This window comes from Dipodomys spectabilis, unplaced genomic scaffold, assembly GCF_019054845.1.
Source record: "Dipodomys spectabilis isolate Male_0828 unplaced genomic scaffold, ASM1905484v1 ptg000018l, whole genome shotgun sequence".
Taxonomy (NCBI): Eukaryota; Metazoa; Chordata; class Mammalia; order Rodentia; family Heteromyidae; genus Dipodomys; species Dipodomys spectabilis.
Window position 1 is genome coordinate 4,475,909 of NW_024870695.1, and position 21,239 is coordinate 4,497,147.

Sequence of the window (21,239 nt, forward strand, 5' to 3'; positions counted from 1 at the left end):
TATTTACAAAATCACGCAAGCTGTGCTTTTGGGATTTGGAAGGCATTTATGACTACACAAATTATTTGTGTTTTCAAGTTGAACTTTAGAGCTTACCATCATGAGCCTTAAAAGATTGTAGTGAGCCTTGAATGATATTTAACCACTAGTGATAACTTGCCATTTTTCCTCTATTTAATGATTTTGCTAAGATATACCTGGCTGCGTCCTTAGATATTTCTTAATGCTCTTTATAGAATACAGTTCCTATCGATTCTGGGAACAGAAGAAATGTAGTAGTTCATTTAATGCTGGAACTATAACAATTCTAAGACAGTTTGGGATAAGGAATTTGAGCTTTAATATTCACAAACTAAAGTGTGAATTAAGTATCTCTTACCTGAAATGCTAGGAACAGAAGATTTTATTTACTATTTGCATGTACACAATTAGATTCTTGGAGGAGGGGACCCAGTCTTGTCCAGAATTTATTGATGTTTTATATATATTTTGTAGACATTGCCTGAAGGTAATTTAATTTTCAGTTCACATGTGTTTTACCTGCTACTTGTCACATAAGTCAAGTATGGAGTTTTTCACTTGTAGCAGCATATCTGTATTCAAAAACTTTCAGGCTTTGGATATTTTCTGATTAGGATGCTCAACCTGTACCAGTAGCATTCCTAATTGGTTTGTAATGTTTCTTCAATTCATCCTTGGTTTTGTGATTATAAACATCCATACACAAAGTTATATAATATGGTAGGTAGATATGGGTGTAGTATGTATTTATTTTGTGGTATTAGTGATTGAACAGAGGCTTTACACTTGCTAGGAAGGCATTGTAGTAGCTGAGCTATGCCCCCAGATATATGGTGGGTATTACTGGTTATTTCTTTTCTCTGCTTGAATAACTTCTTACTTTCTTCTTGCTGTCTTTTACTGTTCTAGCCAAGCAGAATGATTGATCAATTAAATATTATATATGAATAGCTGAAGGCAGGAGTTCTAGAAAATGCTTCTTATAGCCTTGCTGTTTTCTTCTGGTCTAATATTTAATATTTGATGCTTCACATCACAGAGAAACTTAGATAACTAAATGGAATGATTATAGGATATAGGATCCTGCATTCTAATACATTAACAAGTAATGAAATTTAAACTATTTTAAAATTATCTTCTTTGGAAACCCTTTGGTTCCAGATCGTTTAAATGGACTGGTAAGAAAGTGTTCCAGTTTGTTAAAGTCCTTCTTGAGAATAACTGGGACAGAATTGAAAGGAATTCCTTTCTACTCAGACCTAACCTGGTTTCTTCCTCTTTCTGTATATAGTTATCATCTTGCTTTTGTTTGTTTTGTTTTTGAGACAGTCTCATCATGTTGCCCAGCTGGCCTTGAACTCCTGGGCTCTCGTGATCTTCCTGCCTCAGCCTCCAGGTATTTGAGTTCACAGGTTTTGCCATCCGAATCACACTGTGTAACCAAAGGGGGAAATACAAAAACCAACTCTTTCCAGCAAACCTTTAAAGATTATTTTAACAAAAGAACACACAACCCTCTACAATTTCTGAAGTGCCTGATCGTTTCTTTCAAAGAGATTTTCAATGTGCTCATTCTTTCCCACTCAAACGATAGCTTTGGAGTCAAGAGTGTAGGGCAGAGAGACTTAAGTGTTTTAAATTTTGCTTCACAGAAATTTGTTCTGTTTGTGTTGACTACAGAACTTCAGAAGATAAGAAAATTAAGGACAAGTGCATTCAACTGCAGAAGCTTATGATTAATTTCAAAAAGATCAGGAAACAAATACTTTAAACTTCCACTGACCTTATTACAGTATACTGCCAGAAATATTCTGTTTGAGCTATTCTCATAAATTAGTCATCTGGAAAACCAGCTGTAGAAATAGGATATAATAAAAAGAGCAGTGATTTAGTAACCGGAAGACTGGGAGCTCTTGTTTTGGCTCATTCACAAGGAGATTAAATGACACACCAAAGTACCCTGCATGAGGAAGCCACACATGAGTAGATTAAATCAGACCATCTTCCTATGAATCTGTACTGGAATAAAAACCACACAAAGAACATACTAGAAAAATTGGGTGTGACTAGATGTTTTGCCTCATGCAGAATTACTGTTCTTACTCTCAGAGGGCAAACAACATATGAGGCCAATATCTACTGGATTGCATTTTAATTTGCTTAGGCAAAAAGGTATCCAATGGCCTGAAGAATTGTTGGGAGGGCTGAAAAAACAGACTCTCAGCTGAGCTTCCAGGAATAGCTTTCTAAAGTTACAACAACAAACTGGACCACTGGAGGACCTGCTGCCTCCACCATAACAAGAGGGTACAGACTCATTTGGATAGCTACGGTGCAGCTCCCAGCACCAGAGGCACTCTGTCCCTGCTACGGTCTATATACTACAGTCAATAATGAATGCCTCATGCCCTACTTCTTTTCCCCAACTCAGGTCCCACTCCAGTCTTTTTGATTGGTGGAACCCTAATCACATCTGAAACCTTAGATGTAGGATAATCCTGAGATTTCATTGTTCCAACCTCTGAGTCTGCTTCTTAGGGTTTGTAACACATGTGAACATACCTATACGTTGTGTTCTTTGACAGTAAGCTAAATATGTACAATAAATGACACTTTTTTTTTACATTTGCTGGTAAATTCACATACTTCTTTCTTTAGAGAGCTAAAATCAAATGATTATACTTATACTATTTCTGACCATTTCCTAAGAAAACATCTCAACAATGGAGCACTGTCCCTGCATTATTTCCTAAAGATGTAACGGACACAGAAAACAGGATTTTAAATTTAGAATTCTTCTACTTTTGTGTATTCTCTCCACATCAGTTCCACTTCCATTTGTGTCATTTATCCCCCTCTGGGGTCATCCTTCATCTTTTCAATTTGATGTGCTCTTTATGTACAGACCTGTGAATGAAGAGTCAGATTCATCGGAGGTAGATGCTGCTGGCCGGTGGCATGGTGTCTATGTCAATAGAACATCTCCAGCACCGTCGGAGTCTGCAACCACTGTAAAGTCACTGATCAAGTCATTTGACTTAGGACGCCCAGGTATTTAAATCATTGTTTTACATAAGCAAAGCTCCACATTCACATGCAGCCCTGGCATATCAAGCCTGTGGCAGAGTTCTGTCTAGATAATGCTTCAAAGCCTGGCTGAGTCTCCAACGAGGCCACAGTGGAGAATGTGGCACATAGAGAGACAAATAAAGACTCCAATCTCTCCCTACCTCTTCCCAACCCCAGTTCCTGCCTTTCTACCTTCCTTTTCTGCTGTGTGTAAGTGGGCCATTCAGTTCCCTACTGTTTGGCTTCTCCCTGTCTCCTGAAAATTTGCTGGGTCAGCCAGAGGCTTTGCTTGCTAAGAAATAAGGCACTACATCGGTGAATTTGGCCCTCTTGTAGGAATCCTGGTCACACTTACTATGCATTACACTGTGTGTTGCCAGCTTTTTCTGGAATGATCTGGCTGACTCATAATTTCCTTTTAGTTATACTTAGCTGAAATATCTGAGAAAAATGCATGTTCATGCTTTTACATGCCCACACAATGTAGTAAATAAGAGAAACACAATGTGTAACTCTTCATAATAGTAATATATTCTTTCCTTTGACTACTACAAGTGTGTTTCTAGTGGAGGACTGGAGCAATAGCTAGTCCTTAAATGTATTTAGTTGTCGCTTCTAAAACTGTTTGCAGTTAAATTTGAAATTAAGATTAGACTATACATGTGGAGAGACAGGAAAGCCCTGTGAGTCAGTTTGTGCACAAATCAACAGAAATGGCTTGTGAAAGGTCAATCTTGTTCTTTCCCCCCACCCCCCAGAGGAACTTCATTACATACACATTTCTTTTTTCTTAAGTGTCTTACATTCCAGACCAATCCTCACTCAGCTAACTCCTCCCTATAATGTCTTCAACCATAGTCCAGAGGAGAGAAGGATAATAAATGTTTTTTTTAACTGAATATTAAAGGATATTTAAGTCACCAGAAAATGTTCATAGCAAATCAAAACTATTGTTTGCACTTTTGAACTGGAATATGTTCCAACAATCGCTTTTCTTAGCAGGCGGGGCTGGGCAGAATATTTCTGTCCACAAGACCCCCAGAAGTCCCCTGAGTGGCATACCAGTGAGGACGGCTCCAGCAGCAGCAGTCTCTCCAATGCAGGTATTAGAAAGGCCCATAAGTGTATATGTGTACAAGATTATATCATCTAGAATTTTTATCTACATGTTTTCAAGTAAATACTAAGATAATGTTTTTTTTTAAACCAGGCATGTGAGCAGGTAATACCAAATGATCAAAAGCAAAGAGAAAAAATACACCCTAGATACTGATATTACTAGCAACAGATATTATAACAACAATTATTAACAAGGTTAACATGGTCAAAAATAAATGAACTGGACACCAGACTCTCCCTTCTGTAATCCTTGATACTTGGGAGGCTAGATCAGGAGGATTGTGCTTCCAGGCCAGCTTGAATATTCACATAAGGCCCCTTCTCAACCAACAGCTAGGGACCATGGCATACCTGTCATCTCAGCTTTGTGGGAGACTGAGATTGGGAGGATTAGAGTTCTTAAGACAGCTTAGGCAGGAAAGTCTAAAAGTATCTCTATGGAAGCAGTTTGGCATGGTGGTACCTATCTATTTTGACTATGGCAGGAAGCACAAAGTAGGCAGATGATGTTCCAGACATAAACTGTATATCAAAATAACCAGTGTTTCAGAGTATTAGGGGTTTACACCTATAATCCTAGTTACTCAGGAAGCTGAGAGCTGAGGACCAGTTTGAAGCCAGCCAGGGCAGCAAAATCTGTGAGACTCTTTATCTCTAATAGCCAAAAATCAGAAATGGAGGTGTGGCTAAAGTAGTAGAGGGCCAGCCTTGAGTATAAAAGCAAAGCAAGAGCATAACGCCCTGAGTTTGAGCCCTAGTACTGGTGCACAAAAAAGGTAAAATAAACAATACAAAAAAAGTGGGGGTAGGCACCAGTGACTCACATCTGTAATTTTAGCTATTGGGGAGGCTGAGATCTGAGGATCACAGTTGGAAGCCAGCCCAAGCAGGGAAGTCCACGAAACTCTTATCTTCAGTCAAGTACCAAAAAAACTGGAAGTAGAACTATGACTCAAGTGGCAGAATGCTACTCTTGAATAAAAAAGCTCAGGGAGTAGGTAGCACCCAGGCTCTAATTTGGTTGCTGTAGATGAGTTTTAACTTATTAAATTTTCCCAACATTTGGGAGTAGTAGATACTGTTGGGACCATTGCTGTGCTTTGCTAAAAAAGATAAAGTGTAGAAAATCGCATACCTCATATTCATGCAGCTGGTTGGTGGCAGTCTGTCTGCAGAGCTGTGTGCTTGCTTGCCTAGTCATGTGGCCTCTCTTTGGTTTTTGGTGTTTTTTGGGGGGTCAGTCATGGGGCTTGAACTCTGGGCCTGGGCACTGTCCCTATGCTCTTTAGCTCAAGACTAGCGCTCTACCACTTGAGCCACAGTGCCAGTTCTGGTTTTTTGGTGGTTCATTGGAGATGAGTCTCACAGAAATTCTTGCCTGGGTTGGTTTTGAACCGTGAGCCCCAGATCTCAGCCTCCTAAGTAGTTAGGATTACAGGTGTGAGCCACCGGCGCCCAGCTAAGGTGGCCTCTTGAATTGTCAAGCTAGTGGTTATAATCTAGCAAAGAGAACAGGGCAGCTATAGACCCAATGTAGCATTAATTTCAAGATATATAAGTAAACCAAACCAAATGATTAAAAATAGTGTAATGTTATAACATCTGGTTTTTTTAATAAGAACAGAGGATTTTTATGGTGATTAAAAAATTAGCAAAATCTTCAGGTGTGTGTGTGTATGTGTGTGTATGTGTGTGTGTGTGTGTGTGTGTGTGTGTGTGTGTTACTAAGGTTGAATACCTGGGGGCCTTGCATACTGGGATATTTGCTATCTTAACAGGCCTTCCATGTACAGTACAGTAATATTACCTGTAAGCATGATGTTAAATAGAAGCTCTCTAGAACTTGATGAATTTCGACTCTGTACCCATTGAACAACAGCGTGCTGTTTCCTCTAGCTAGACATTTAGGTTTTTTCCACCTCTTGCCTATTGTGAATAATGCTGAAATAAACACCGGTGGGCAAATAGCTCTTTCAGATCCTAATTTTGATTATTTTCAGTAAATACCCAAGAGTAGGATTGCTAGGTCCTGTGGAGGTTCTATTTAAAATATTAAAATTATTCTGTTTTTAAAGGAACTGTTCCATAGGGGTTTTGTCATTTTTCGTAGTACTGAGATTGAACCTAGGGCCTCAGGCATGCTAGGTAAAAGCTCTACCACTGAAGCTATGCCTCTGCCCTCTTTATTTGAAAGAGTATCACTACCTTATTGCTAGGGCTAATCAAAACTCCAGATCCTCCTACCTTCCTTTCCTGAGCAGCTGAGATTCCAAGTATGTATCACCAGAATCAGTGTTCCTTCTATTTTTAGTACTCTTTTATATTCTTATCAGCATGTCCAAGTTCTACTTCTCCATATCTTCACCAGGGCTGGTTATCTTCTGGGGTATCATGTAAGAACTTTTTGTGTGTGTGCCAGTCCTGGGGCTTAAACTCAGTGCCTGCACTGGGACTTTTCTGCCCAGGCTGGCTTTGAACCATGATCCTCAAATCTCAGCCTCCTGAGTAGCTAGGATTACAGGCATGAATCACTGGTTCCCAGCTGACTTCCATTTGTGTGTGTGTGTGTGTGTGTGTGTGTGTGTGATTAATTAAGTCTCATGGACTTCTCTGCCTAGCTAGCTTTAAACCGAGATCCTCAGATCTTAGCCTCCTGAGTTGCTAGGATTACAGGTGTGAGCCATCAGTGCCTGGTTATAAGGGGCTTTCTAATGAGAATGAAATGATTTCTCAATGTTTTTGATTTCTATTTCCCTGATTGGTGATGTCGAGCATATTTTTCATATACATATTGGCCACTAAAAACAAAAGAAAAACAGTGGGTTTTTTTTAAATACACACATGCTCAAACGTGTAAAATATTCCACAGAGGATAGTAATGAAGCCAATAATCAACATTGCTTGTGGGGGAAAGAAATGGATGATAAGGCTGGGCACTGGTGGCTCATGCCTGTAATCCTAGCTACTCAGGAGGCAGAGATCTGAGAATCGTGGTTCAAAGCCAGCCTGGGCAGGAAAATTCATGAGACTCTTATCTCCAATTAACCACTAGAAGACCAGAAGTGGCGCTGTGGCTCAAGTGGTAGAGTGCTGGCCTTGAGCTGAAGAGCTCAGGGACAGTGCCCCAGGCCCAGAGTTTAAGCCCCACGACTGACCAAAAAAAAGAAAAGGGCAATGAGAGTGAAAAGAAAACCATCTTTCTACAGTTTCCCCTTTGCGTTCCAGTAAGGATTGTGCCCCTTGCATCTTTTTTTGGGGGGGGGGGAGGGTCCGTTCGTGTGGCCTGAACTCTAGGCCTAGGCGCTGTCCCTCAGCTCTTCAGTTCAAGGCTAGTGCTCTATCACTTGAACTATAGCGCCACTTCTGGCTTTTTTCTGTTTTGCTTATGTGGTGCTGAGGAATCGAACCCAGGGCCTCAGGCATGTGAGGCAAGCGCTCTACCACTGAGCCACCTTCCCAGCCTCCTTGCATCTTTTACCTATTCAAATAAGTTATTTTAAAAGCTCTCTATGGTGATTCTGTTGTGCTTAGACCTATTGTATGTACACATGTATACACACACCTGTGTTGTGCTATTCTTGACATCACAAGTTTACCATGTACCTTTTGGTTTCCATAGAGACACTGTACATTCAGCAGCATACGGCCTACCACCAAAGGGATGACTCAACGCTTGGACCTTCCAGACCTTCCCCTCTCAGGTAAATCACTTGATATTTATTACCTAAATATTTTACTAATGTACTTGTAATGTGGTACAAAATTATTCACCCTCTATCTTTCTTTTTCCCTTCCCTTAAGCACTGTACTTTTCACTGTTTGTGTGTGTGTGTGGCACTGGCTTTTCTTATTTGTTCTGCCTAAAATTGAACTTGAAAAGTAACATGGGGCATTTATGCCAACTGATTTCAGCCCCTATGTGTGTACATTGTGGATGTCAGATCCAACTGTGCAGTGGATGAGAGGAAATCTCTCTCACTGGGTGTATTCTCAGTGTGGATGGAACAGGAGAGATGCCAAACTTGGTTGGCTTTTTTTTTTATGTACTGAATCTCAAGAGAATATTTTATAATGTTTTAAAAATAACTTTTAAGTAAATAACCTTATCCAATTTTATATTCACAATTCTTAAAATATGCCTCTCAGCATATCTGTGCCTTCTTTGAGCATAATTTTTTTCCTGTTGTTATACTGCATTCTTTTTTTTTGTGGCCTACCTATGAATCTCAGTAGCTGAAATTGCAGGCACATATCAACACACCTAACTTATTGATTGAGAAAGGCTCTCATTAACTTTTTGACTGGGCTGGCCACACTTTGTTAAGCAGCTAGGATTATGGGCATAAATGTTTTAGATTTGTTTTGTTTGAATTACTGAAAATTAAACTGAGGGCATGTGCTCTACCATTTGAGTCATGCCTCTAGCCCCCTGTTGTGTTGGTTGTTTTTTTGTTGTTGTTGGTTGTGGGACCTGAACTCTGGGCCTAGACGCTGTCCCTTAGCTCTTCAGCTCAAGGGTAGTGCTCTACCACTTGAGCCACAGTGCTACTTCTGGCTTTTTCTGTTTATGTGGTGCTGAGGAATCGAACCCAGGGCCTCATGCATGCAAGGCAAGCACTCTACCACTGAGCCACCTTCCCAGCCCTGTGCTGGCTGTTTTTAAGGGAGGGTCTCACTCTATGCCCAGGCCAACCTGGGCTGTGATCCTTCTCAAAATCACTCAGAATGACTCTTTCCAGCTGTTGGGCTTCTCCTGTAGCTGGGATAAGCTGTTGTTTAAGATGGTATTTTACAAATGTTTATTCCCAGACTGGTCTTATACCAACATCCCCATTCTGTCCTTCTAAGTAGCCAGGATTACAACATCTTCAATCTCCCGTAAGTAGCCAGGATTACGGTCTTGAGTGACCAGGCCTAGCAATGAATATTCTCAATAGTGTCAAGAATGGTGAATCCTTTCTAAGATTTCAACTTGCTTTTGCTTGAATCCCTCAGAGGAATCTCTGTCCATAGCAGCTATGGCCTTACAAAATGTATTGTTTAAGTAATACAGTTTGACATTCAGAATTATTCCTTGATCCAAGGACTGCAGAATGGCTGTTATATTAGCAGGCATGAAAACATTAATTTAGAAAAAAAGAACATGAATCTTATACTTTCCCACTAGAGTTCATAGATGACCAGATACACTGCTAATGGTTGGTAATATTTTGGAAGGAATATTTTTTTCTGAGCAATATCTCTCAATAGAGGCTTAACCTACGCAGTACATCATGTCATAAACAGATGTGTTGCCATCTAATCTTTGTTGTTCCATTTATAGAACACAAGCAGAGTAGATTTGGAATCATTCTTTTTTTCCATTTCCTGGAGTTCATTTAGATAAATATTATTTATAGTCAGTTATAGGGCTTGAACTCAGGACCTGGATACTGTCTCTGAGCTCTTTTGCTCAAGGCTAGCACTGTACCACTTTGAGCCACAGCACCACTTCTGAATTTCTGGTGGTTTATTGGAGATAAGAGTCTCACAGAGGGCTGGGAAGGTGGCTCAGTGGTAGAGCGCTTGCCTTGCATGCTCGAGGCCCTGGGTTCAATTCCTCAGCACCACATAAGCAAAAAGAAAAAAGTCGGAAGTGGCGCTGTGGCTCAAGTGGTAGAGCGCTAGCCTTGAGCTGAAGAGCTGAGGGACAGCACTCAGGCCCAGAGTTCAGGCCCCACGGCCGGACTCAAAAAAAAAAAAAAAGAGTCTCACAGACTTTCCTACCCAGGCTGGCTTCAAACCATGATCCTCAGATCTCAGCCTCCTGAGTAGCTAGGATTACAGACATGAGCCACCAGTGACCAGCAAGATAAATATTATCTTATATGATCAGAGGCACATAGGCATTTTGTCTTTGTGTTCCTTCCCTAAGAGAATAATTCTTAAAACCTCCAGAATTTTCTTTAGCCAAAACTTAAGTCATAGGCATCCAAATCTGTGTTCCATTTTAGAAATGGAGGGAAAAGGCTAAAACAGAAAGTTGAAACCTGTCCTTATTTAAGTTCTATGCTTAACTATATAACATAATAGCAAATACTCATTGTGTAGTATAAAATAGTGAATAACTTCATTTTATGTACAGTACTGGGTGATCTTTTCTCCCTATAAATTGTAGTAATAGCTACATAAAACAAAACTTGCCATCTAGATTAACCATTGTAAGTATCCTTAGTGGATGAGCTTTGTCTCAGAGTATTTGTGTCTTCTCTGTTACAATAGCTCCAGTTTCTTAGCTTTGATTGACAAGCTAAATAAATACTGAAATTGAGACCACAACTGTTGCTATGAAACAAATAGCTCGTTGACAGCCTTACTCTCCTCTTCCCATCAGGCACCTGTCTCTGGAGTTGACTCCATTTGCTAGAATAAAGAAAGAATTACACAGTAAAAATTGTTTCCAGCCATTCCCACCAACTTCTTATCAACATTGAGGTCATCAGAAATTACAGAACCAGGATTAATGTACTGCTGTTGTTGTTCTCTTCAATGATGTAAACATTATTTTTCTCTGCTATTTACAGCTAATTGGCCTCACTCCCAACTTCATTGCCCATAATTGGAGGCTATTAGGTGGAGAAGTATTGTTTTTGTTTATGGGTCAGGTGAGGGGGAGGGTGTCTCAGCCTGATCATTATTGGTCATGTAGCTTTGTGTTTCTTACCTAATTCTCTGAACTCCAGTTTCCTCTGTCCATCTGGAAGATTTTTTCCTGTTCTCTGCTCTTAAGATCTTTTAAGAAATATGAGACAGCCAGGCATCAGTGGTTCATACTTGTAATCCTAGCTACTCAAGAGGCTGAGATCTGAGGATCTTGGTTCGAAGCTAGTCTGGGGCAGGGAAATCAATGAGACTTAACTCCAGTTAACCACCAAAAAGCCAGAAGTAGAGCTGTGGTGTAAGTGGTACAGCACTAGTCTTGAGCAAAAATGTTCAGGGACAGCGCCCACACCCTGAGTTTAAGCCTTAGAACTGGCCTTAGAACACACACACACAATATCTGGAGGATTCAACTTTTAGTTGGAGACTAATATTACAGTTTTAAAATGGAGTTTTAACAAAGATTTGTGCTTACTTTTTAGTGAAGCAGACCCTATGATTTGAAATGCTTCTTCTCTTGTAAAATAGTTCTCATTCTTAAACCCAGTGCTAATGGCTCATGTCTGTAATCCTAGCTACTAAGGAGGCTAAGATCTGAGGATCACTGTTTGAAGCCAGCCTGGGTAGGAAAGTCTGTGAGACTCTTATCTCCAATAAACCACCAGAAATTCAGAAGTGGTGCTGTGGTTCAAAGTGGTAGAGTGCTAGACTTGAGCAAAAGAGCTCAAGGACAGCACCCATGCCCTGAGTTCAAGCTCCATAACTGACAAAAAAATAATTCTTATTCTTGGATCCCAGCTTTTTGCCTGCTGTTGCTACCTGTAATCTGACAGTCACGAGGCATTTTCCTACCCACTTGCCCTCTCTGATGTCCACATATTAAAACAAAGCATAAGACTCTGGGACAGTGCCAATGTTGTAGGACTCCAAACTGAGTAGCTGTATGAGATTCTTAGAAAGGTCTTTACTTGGCTTAATGTTCTGATAATGCTGTTTTGAATTTCATGATCATTTTTGAACAAGGGGTTGATTTGGCACTAGGTCTTATAGATTATGTAGGTGGTTCTGCCTGGAAAATTCTTTCTAGAAAACACTCTGTCTCTATTTGCCTTTTTTTCCAGTCCTGGGGCTTGGACTCAGGGCCTGGGCTCTGTCCCTGAGCCTCTCTGTGCTCAAGGCTAGCACTTTGCCACTTAAGCCACAGTGACACTTCCAGCTTTTTCTGTTTATGTGATAATGAAGAAGCGAACCCAGAGCTTCATGCATTCTAGGCAAGCACTCTATCACTAAGCCACATTCCCAGCCCCTCTATTTGCATTTTTATTATTTTTGTAGGAAAAAATGAGTATATATTTGTACTCAAGAATGAAAATGAAGCCAGGCGCTGGTGGCTCACACCTGTAATCCTAGCTACTCAGGAGGTTGAGATCTGAGGATCGCAGTTCAAAGCCAGCCCAGACAGGAAAGTCTGAGACTAATCTCCAAAAAACTATCAAAAAAACCGCAAGTGGCGCTATGGCTCAAGTGGTATAGCACTAGCCTTGAGCTGAAGAGCTGAGGGAAAGTGCCCAGGCCCAGAGTTCAAGCCCCACAACCAAAAAAAAAAGAATGAAAATGAGAATTGTATTGTTTTCGAGAATGCAGTATGATGACTAAATTTCCCTTCTTTAGGAATCAGTGATTTTATTGTTGCATACACAGATCTTCTGAAGGGAAGGGCCGAGGACTTGAAACCAGATCCTTACCTTCGAAAGAGTCCCTCTCTGGAGTCACTGAGCAGACCTCCCTCCCTGGGCTTTGGGAGCACCAGACTGCTGAGCACTTCCACTGGGGGACTGAAGCCACCTAGCAAACTCAGGTAGGTACCATTGAAAATATCTTGCTCTTCCTTCATCCCTCAGTCCTACAAAGATTTTCTGAATGAAATGATTAAGATACACTACTTGCCTTAAACAAGTCTAGATGGAGGACACTAAAACTATGGTGTTGGGCAAGATGAGCTGAAGGGCTGTTCGGGGGGGAAAAAAAATGCATAGTGCATTGGGAGTGTTAGTTGGTTTTGGGAGCTGAAGAGAACTGACATTTCTGCCAGAGGATATAAAGCTGCCACCAGGAGAAAGCTGTGGAACTACACCTGGGCCTCAATAGGGCATACTGTGCTCTATTGCAAAGAGTCATCATTGCCAAGAAAGAAGTTCATACTTATTTTGGTGAAGCAGTGGAGAACCACTAAGTCTGTGGGATTGTGTTTTTGTTTTTGAATAGCAGTTAAGATCAGACCTGCTCTTTAAGGAAGATTAATGAGAACACAGTGGCATAGAAGGAGGATTATCGAGGCATTTTCAAGATGAGCATTTAAAGGGACTTTCGCAAGAATGTGAAGGATACAGAAGAGGGAGAGGGCAAGGAGGTCCAGGTGGGTGGTCTTTGTTCCCACACCTCTGCCCACCTCCTCACTGTCAGTGCCCTCCACTAGCCAGGCCCCAGCCAATAACCATCAGCTGCTTCCCTACTTCATTGTTCTACATGTTGTTCATCTTCTAAAGCACTTAAGTCAGAAATCTCTCAAGGCTGTCATCTACCTTCCCCATCTTGGCCTGTGCCACAAATTGATCATCCCTCCCTTCTTAACAGAATGGCCCAGCTCTTCACTCCAAGTCTCTGTTTATGAAATTGTCACTTGACCAGCCTTTCTTTTTTCCATTCCTACTCTTAAATACTGCTTCTCCTTCAAGGTCAAGCCTTCCTTAAAGTGCTAATCATCTAGGCAGCATAGATATCCTTTTCCCATTGGAGAGTTTAAATCCTGAGCTTATCTGTAGTGTAGATAAATTGCACATTATCCACCTTTGTCCCTATTCAGACTGTCATTTAGTGATTAGTAAATATTTTTTATCTTACCTTTGGGTATTTTTCCCATATCCCTGCCTTGTCCTATATGTATGACTCAGTGACTACTTATAAATGAGTAGATAGATAAATACACAAAACTAATACTTCAGAGGGAAAAAAAAGCTTTATAATAAATACTTTAATGATCCATATGTGTGTTATAAAAGGATTTATTAAAGTCTGAATAAGTTCAACTCCTATCTGGGGGTGTATCATGTTTAGATCCAACTAGATGATGTCATGTTTCAAAAGTTTCATTTAAAACCCAGATTATTTATATATATATCATCCTGTTTATTTGTAGGAGATTTAAATAACAAAAACAGGTATTAGGGCCAGAATTTGTAGGTCTTGAATTAATCTGGGAATGAATACAAAAAGGCTACATGTATATTTATATACTATTTGTTTGTATTTTGTTTTTATTTTTGTTTGCCATTCCTGGGGCTTGAATTCAGGGCCTGGGCACTGTCTCTGAGCTTCTTTTGCTCAAGGCTAGCATTCTACCACTTGAGCCACAGCACCACTTCTGGCTTTTTCTGTTTATGTGGTACAGAGGAATCAAACCCAGGGCGTCATGCATGTGAGGCAAGCACTCTACTACTAAGCCACATTCCGACCCCATTATATATGCTATTTGTATTATACTTTTTTTAATCAGGAATCATTAGTTGTTAAAATTAATTTCTTATTTCTACTTTATATTCATATAACTAAGATTAACCCATGGCAGGATATACATGTTTTATATTAGAAGTTCTTGTTTGTTTTAAAATTTCTTGGAAGGAGCAATCATATTCAGTTGGGTTTTTTTTTAAGAAAAGTGTTTTGTAAATGCTTTAGTCTTGCATAACTCTTCTAAGCTTTCATTTCAGTTCTCTAATTTGTCTAGTATAGAAAGCCAGTTCTGAGAGATGATATAACCTCATGTGTGGCCACCAGGGTTTTTTAATCACCAGTAACTCTGACCAAAGAACCTCATAGGCTTGACTTTACAGATCCTCCTGACACTTGAAAATGCAGTTACCAGATTGTATACAAAAAAATTTACTTCATGTTTGAACCATTTCTTGTAACATCTCTCTACCTGGTTCATATTGCTCAGATGTAGACTTATACTATTCCTCTTTTAAACCTCACTTTAGGACTGGGAAGATGGCTTAGTGGTAGAGTGCTTGTCTAGCATGCATGAAGCCCTGAGTTCGATTCCTTAGTACCACATACAAAGAAAAGGCCAGAATTGGTGTTGTGGCTCAAGTGGTAGAGTACAAGCCTTGAGCAAAAGAAGCTCAAGGAAAAGTGCCCAGGCCCTGATTTCAAGCCCCAGAAGTGGCCAAAAAAAGCAACAACAATTAAAAAAACTTACTTTAAAATATTTTTTACTATCGGATGGATACTGTAGAGATGTTTAAACCTTCTCTCTTAAGATTTGATCATTTGTCTATAAAATAAACTGGCAGTAGCTTAACAAGAGAAGATATTCATTAACATTCAAAAATACACAAAGCTTGAGTTTCAAAGAAAAGATCTGTAGTCAAAGCATTTCCTGAGGAAAAAGGAAAGCAGAGGCAGTAGGGCATATTAGATTGGTGATTATTTTCTGAACAGATGAACGGGCTCGTGAAGAACAGACAATAGTCTGGAACAAAGTCCTCAATCTGTAGATGTGATATTAGCTTTTCAGTCTCTCCTCCTGTGATGTAAGTTTAGTCTTCTCTAGTAGTGAAATGTGAGTCAGAAGACTGAAGACTGTGTTCCTCTAAAAGAGGAACACAAATAGAAATGGGAACTTTGCAGAAATCCCATCCCTTTACTAGGAGGAGAAGAAGCAGGGGACACCCGAAGGAGCTTTCTGTTAGCTTTTCACAACTAGAGCAGATACCTCTCCCCAAGCCTCTTAAGTTAAGAAGTGCAATTTAAAACCCAGTAAAATTGTTAACCAAAGAAGGAGGTAGTAAAGAGGAGGTGGTTAAGAAAGTAATATAAATGGAATGGATTTGATTTAAGGACTTTATATGCATATATGTAAATATCACAATAAAACCACTCTACAACTAATTTAGGATAATAAAAAAGCAGCACAATTTAGTTCTTAGGTCCATGAAATAATAAAATGTATTATATTACTTTTGGCAGTACTGAGGATTGAACTCAGTGCTTTTTAAACCTGCTAGGCAAATGTTTTTCCACTTGAGCCACACATACAGCCCTTAACGTGTATTATTAATGTAATTCATTTGGTTGTTTCTTTATCTAGACTTTATCTAGATAAAGACTTTATCTAGACTTGCTTTTCCTAATGTAGCTATTAATTTCCTAAACATTTGAACTGGCATTTTCTCTTTATCTATATCATTATTTTTTTCTAACCAGTGTGGAAAGAAGAGACCCTCTGGCAGCCTTGGCCCAGGAATATGGTGGCTCCAAGCGCAATGCCCTACTGAAATGGTGCCAGAAGAAGACAGAAGGTTATGCGGTAAGGGATAATGCAGCCAGCTGGGTAGCTGTAGTCCTGTATCAGAACACGTTCCATGTATGAGCATGTGGTCATCTTTCTACTCTTCCAGGCCTTAAAGATCTGTTTATTTTGTGCAAAAATTTTGGTTTGCTAGGGTAGTATAGAGGTTTAAAGGTTTTTATTATAAAATACCATACACAAAGATTAAAGTACATGAAGTATAAAGTTTTATGAGTATTATTAAATGAAAATCTACACAGTTATAAATCCCACATAGGAACAGAGTATTGCCAATTCCCCCGCACCTTCATATGACCTTCCAACCCTAAATACTATATCGTGTTTAAGAATCATTGTTTATCCCATGGTCATGAAGATATTGTCCTATTTCTTCTGGAAGCTTTCTCAGTCTACAATTCGCATTATACAGTTGCCCTATTTTGTTTCCATCTCCTAATTTCCAACTCTACTCAGATTCAGCCTTCCCATATATATATATACACCTCATCATGCTAAAATATATAGCACCATAGCACATCCTTCCTAAACTCAAACTCTTGAAAGTGACAAGGAAAGAGAAAGAAGCTAGCAAGAAACTAGGACTCCTCTGTATATCACTTTTGTAATAACAATTTAATTTTTTTAAGTTTATTAAAAAAAAGAAATTAGGGCTTAGCTAAAGCTCAAAGCAGAACTAAAATTGTTCTATCATAGTAACCATCTAATATGTAAATCAGTCTAAGAATTTAAATCTCTTATATTTTGGTACCTTCAGTATTACCTTCTCAAAAAAGAGCTGGAAAGCAAAACTAAAATTGTTCCATCACAGTAACCATCTAATATCTAAATCAGCCTAAGAATTTAAGTCTCTTGTATTTTGGTACCTTCAGCATTACCTGCTCAAAAAAGAGAAACAAAAAGTTAGTCATGTTTATAACCAGTAACAGAGGCTCCCTGAAGACATATATGTTTCTGGCCTTTTCTCTTTCCTTTTAGTGACTCTGCATTCTCTAAAACAACCCCATATTAAGGATCAAACTGTCATCAAAACAGAAGTCACCACAATAGCATCATTCCTCAGCTTGTCAGCCAAACTAGTGAAGAAATAGAAAGCAAAAAAAAGAGAGAAAAAGCTGATTATAGGAGCTTTTAGCTTCAAGGAAACAGAAGTGGTAATGGAAAATTGAAGAAAACAGTTTCAAGAAGAGCAGTCTGTCAGCAACAAAGCTTTGACTGTGGTTGAGCTGTGAGATGATCACTGATGTTTAGATGCTGTCATTTCTTCCCTGAAGAAATGGGTCCATGGTGCACTGGGTAAAAAAGCAAGATACTGGGCTGGGAAGGTGGCTTAGTGGTAGAGTACTTGCCTTACATACATGAGGTCTTGGGTTCAATTCTTCAGCACCACATAAGCAAAAAAATGCCGGAAGTGGTGCTGTGGCTCAAGTGGTAGAGCACTAGCCTTGAGCTGAAGTGCTGAGGGACAGTGCCCAGGCCCAGACTTCAGGCCCCATGACTGACATGGGCAACATAGAATTCCATAGCTGCTCACGTAGGTTCAACTGTTTACTTATTGTAGATAATAGTCCAGTGATGGTCTTTTCTTCTTCAGGTTATCAGTGTTTCCATTGGGTTCTACTTCTTTTATAGCTAAAATGCAGAGCCTCTTTAGTGCCAAGAGCTGTTTGGATATTTATGATATCTTTTGAGAGCCATTATCAGTACAAATGTAGGCCATGAACAGCCAGTGAGAAGCATACAAGAAGCACTAAGTGTCTGTCACATCAACTACCAAATGATTTCACAGGCCTTATATGACCTAGGGACAGATGGTCCCTACCCCTGTTTCAGCCTACAGATTCTTGCAACTTGAGATACATACTGATTAAGGAGCTCTTAGGCTGAGGTTCTCTGTGCTGCTCACACATTAGTCCATTTGGAAGGCTATGACAAAACAGCACAGTAAGTGCTTTGCAAACTGCTGAAAATGATTGCTCACAGGTCTTGGAGCTGGAAAGTCCAAGGTTAAGGCAGATTGGTGACTAGGGAAGGCCCATTTCCTAGTTCATAGGTAATGCCTTTTGCTTGTGTCATTGCATGGTAGAAGGGGTAAGGCAGTTTGGGGGCCTCTTTTATAAGGAAACAAATCCCATCAGAGGACCCAACTATTTTCCAAAGGCTCACTTCCTCAAGTCATCACAATGGTGATTTTAAGTTTCAGCAAAATAATTCAGGGAGAAAGAAGATACAAAAACTCAAGACCATAGCAGTCTTTTTTTGTTTGTTTGTTTTTGTTTTTTTAATATTGATGCCAGGATCCCTCCCCATGAAATCTTGAATCTTTAGTTCTAGTGATAAAGCCTAGACATTGGTATTTTTAAAGAGTTTCACTGTTATTATTAAGTAGTTGTACAAAGGGGTTACTATTGACATTGGTATTTTTTTAAAGTTCTTAAAGCTCTCCACATGGTGCAGATGTGTAATTTGCATCGAGAACCATGCCTGGTGGGCATGCTGAAATACTCCCATGATTTCTATTCCCAGGTGTTAACCCCATTTTGATGTTGTTTTATATAATAAAACATTTTATTCATGCATTTTAGGTTACTAATTAATGGACTCTAGGGTAGAAAGGTAACATAGTTAGGCCTGACCAAGTCATATGAGGGGTTTAGAAGAATTTTTCTCTGGTGGTGGCAGAAGAAAAAATCAGAGACTACAATTAAGAACATGGAGGGCTGGGTTGAAGATGGAGGAAACCATGTGGACAGGACGCAAAAGCCATTTCCAAGAGCTGAGCTAGACCAATGGCCAAAAGCTAGCAAGTCAATGGGAACCTTGATCTTATGACCACAAGAATCTGTCAGTCACCTCAATGAGTAAAGGAACAGTTCCTACCAAGGGCTTCCAGGTGAGGAAGACACTCCCTTGACACCTAGTATCAGCCTTGTAAGCACTTGTTCAGTCCATTTTCTGTTGCTATAACATACTAAAGACTAATGATAAATAAAAGTTAATTTGGTTTACTATGCTTGAATCTGGGAAGCTCCAGTGTATGGTGCTGCATCTAGCGAGGGCCTTCTGCTACATCATAACATGGCAGAGCCTGTCATAGGGTTAACAGAGTGAATGTACTGGCTCAGATCCCTCTACTTCTTATAAATACACTACTGGCATCGTAGGGACCCCACCCTCATGGCCTCATTTAGCCCTAAATGCCTTTCCAAGGCCCACCTCCAAATGCCACTGACATGAATTCAAGGACTCCATTTGTAACACATGTTCAAGCCAGAGCATACCCTAAATGATACACACAATCTTTGACCTACCTTGAGATGATAGTTTTAAATTTGTAAGTTTGTGGCAATTGACTATACCACAGAACAAAACTGATGCAATGACTTAGCTGAAAGCACTTCAAATACTTGACTACAATATTACTTTTTGCAAAAGTTTTGATTAAACACATGAACCAAGGGTCTCTAAAACTTTAAATTTTTCTGAGTAACATGCTATAAACCAAACACATGGCTTTACAAGGCAAATACTGTACCACTGAGTTATACCTAGTCTCAGAATCTAGCTTTTGAGGTATAGGAGAGCCCTACACCTAGCAATGGGTTGGAGATTTCTATTGAGGCCATTAACCAACCAGAGTTCAGGACATCACACGATCTCACAAATGGAGCCATAGTCTTATCCATGCAGTAGGGCAGTTGTGTCTTGTACTTAGATGTAGAATGTTGAGGTCTTAGATTTAGAGTGAATTTTACAGAGTCATTAGAGGTTATTCCAGGTCAAAGTGCTTCAGCTAAGAAAAAGCAGAAGGCAAAGCAAGCTGACTGTCCTCTACTAGGGTCTGAAGACCACAGAACAGAGGACCCTGTAACACTAACCCTGCAGCTTTACATCCCACAAGAAAAGCGAGATGCCTTGGCATTCTGTAGATATTGGCAATATCTCAGCACTGATACAGAATGCTAGCCTGTTCCAGTCAGCCCACAGATAACCTATAAGGATGAAGTTCATAGCTGGGTCTAGATTTTTCAGAGGTATTTTTAGAGGTATATTTTCAGAGGTATAGCATGCTTCATGCTATAACTAAGCCTCAAGATCCTGAAGCTCTCTAATAAGTAAGAAAAACCTGGACCTGACATACGTTACATATAAATATAGCTGTGTGATAATGGGTTATTTATCTCAAAACTCATTCATTTGCCACTTAAGTATACATTCACCTTCTTACATTCTGTATATTAACATATAAATGCTATTTCCTATCACAAACCTGTCTTATAAGCTTTTTTATCACAATATGCTGCATCTTTAATACAGAGAGACTGAAACAAAAATTTTGGAAAATGGTTGAATAGCTCAAGGAGTGACTGACTACTTCCAGGAAGTTCTGAATAGAATTACTGAAATTTATGATGAGTAACCAGAACTCCACAAGTTTAAATCAAGTAAGACCTTTGCCTACTTGTGTTTTTCTTAAGTGCCTTTGTAGACACTGGTTTATAAATATCCTCTAACATTCTCTTCTATATCTTTAGTAAAATAATTTAAACAAAGTGATTTAATAAGAAAGTTTCGTTGTCAACAAGGTAATTTCTTCCCAAATCACATCATCACACATCAATGTAGTTCACATTTTATCGTTAATTTTGACTAAAACTGAAAGTTTCAAGGACTAGCAGTCTATTCATAGGCACTGAGATTGAGTGTCTCACTAGAGGGTCTGGTTAAGGGTGTGGGAAGAGCAACTAGAAGCTGGACTGTAGCTCAGTGGTAGAATGTGTGCTTATCACACACAGGTGTGTGGGATCAGTCCCCAACAGGGATGAGCTCTGGATTAGGAGGGCCATCTGAGGAAGTGACCAAAGTGAGAGGAAGAGCTAGCCTCATGGAGATGGTGTGGAAGGAATTCAAAGCTGAGGAGCCATGCAGAGAACTTGAGCAGAAAGTGGCTAGGAGCTTGACATGCTGAAGGGGTAGAACAAAGGCTAGGGGTGACGGGAGAGTGGTATGAATTGGGTCAAGT

General features: G+C 39.7%; 1 protein-coding gene across 5 annotated transcripts in view; it reads left to right on the top strand.

Moving 5' to 3' along the window:
- Positions 1–21,239, top strand: part of Specc1 (sperm antigen with calponin homology and coiled-coil domains 1) — a 246,676-nt gene that overhangs the window by 176,947 nt on the left and 48,490 nt on the right. For 4 of the 5 annotated variants that reach the window (XM_042673715.1, XM_042673716.1, XM_042673717.1 and 1 more), the window contains 5 exons: positions 2,927–3,072; positions 4,090–4,193; positions 7,829–7,910; positions 12,550–12,706; positions 16,114–16,216. In XM_042673715.1, the coding sequence (XP_042529649.1) occupies positions 2,927–3,072; positions 4,090–4,193; positions 7,829–7,910; positions 12,550–12,706; positions 16,114–16,216 (592 nt within the window). The remainder of the gene's footprint in view (positions 1–2,926; positions 3,073–4,089; positions 4,194–7,828; positions 7,911–12,549; positions 12,707–16,113; positions 16,217–21,239) is intronic. The other variant, XM_042673718.1, reaches the window with a different exon arrangement.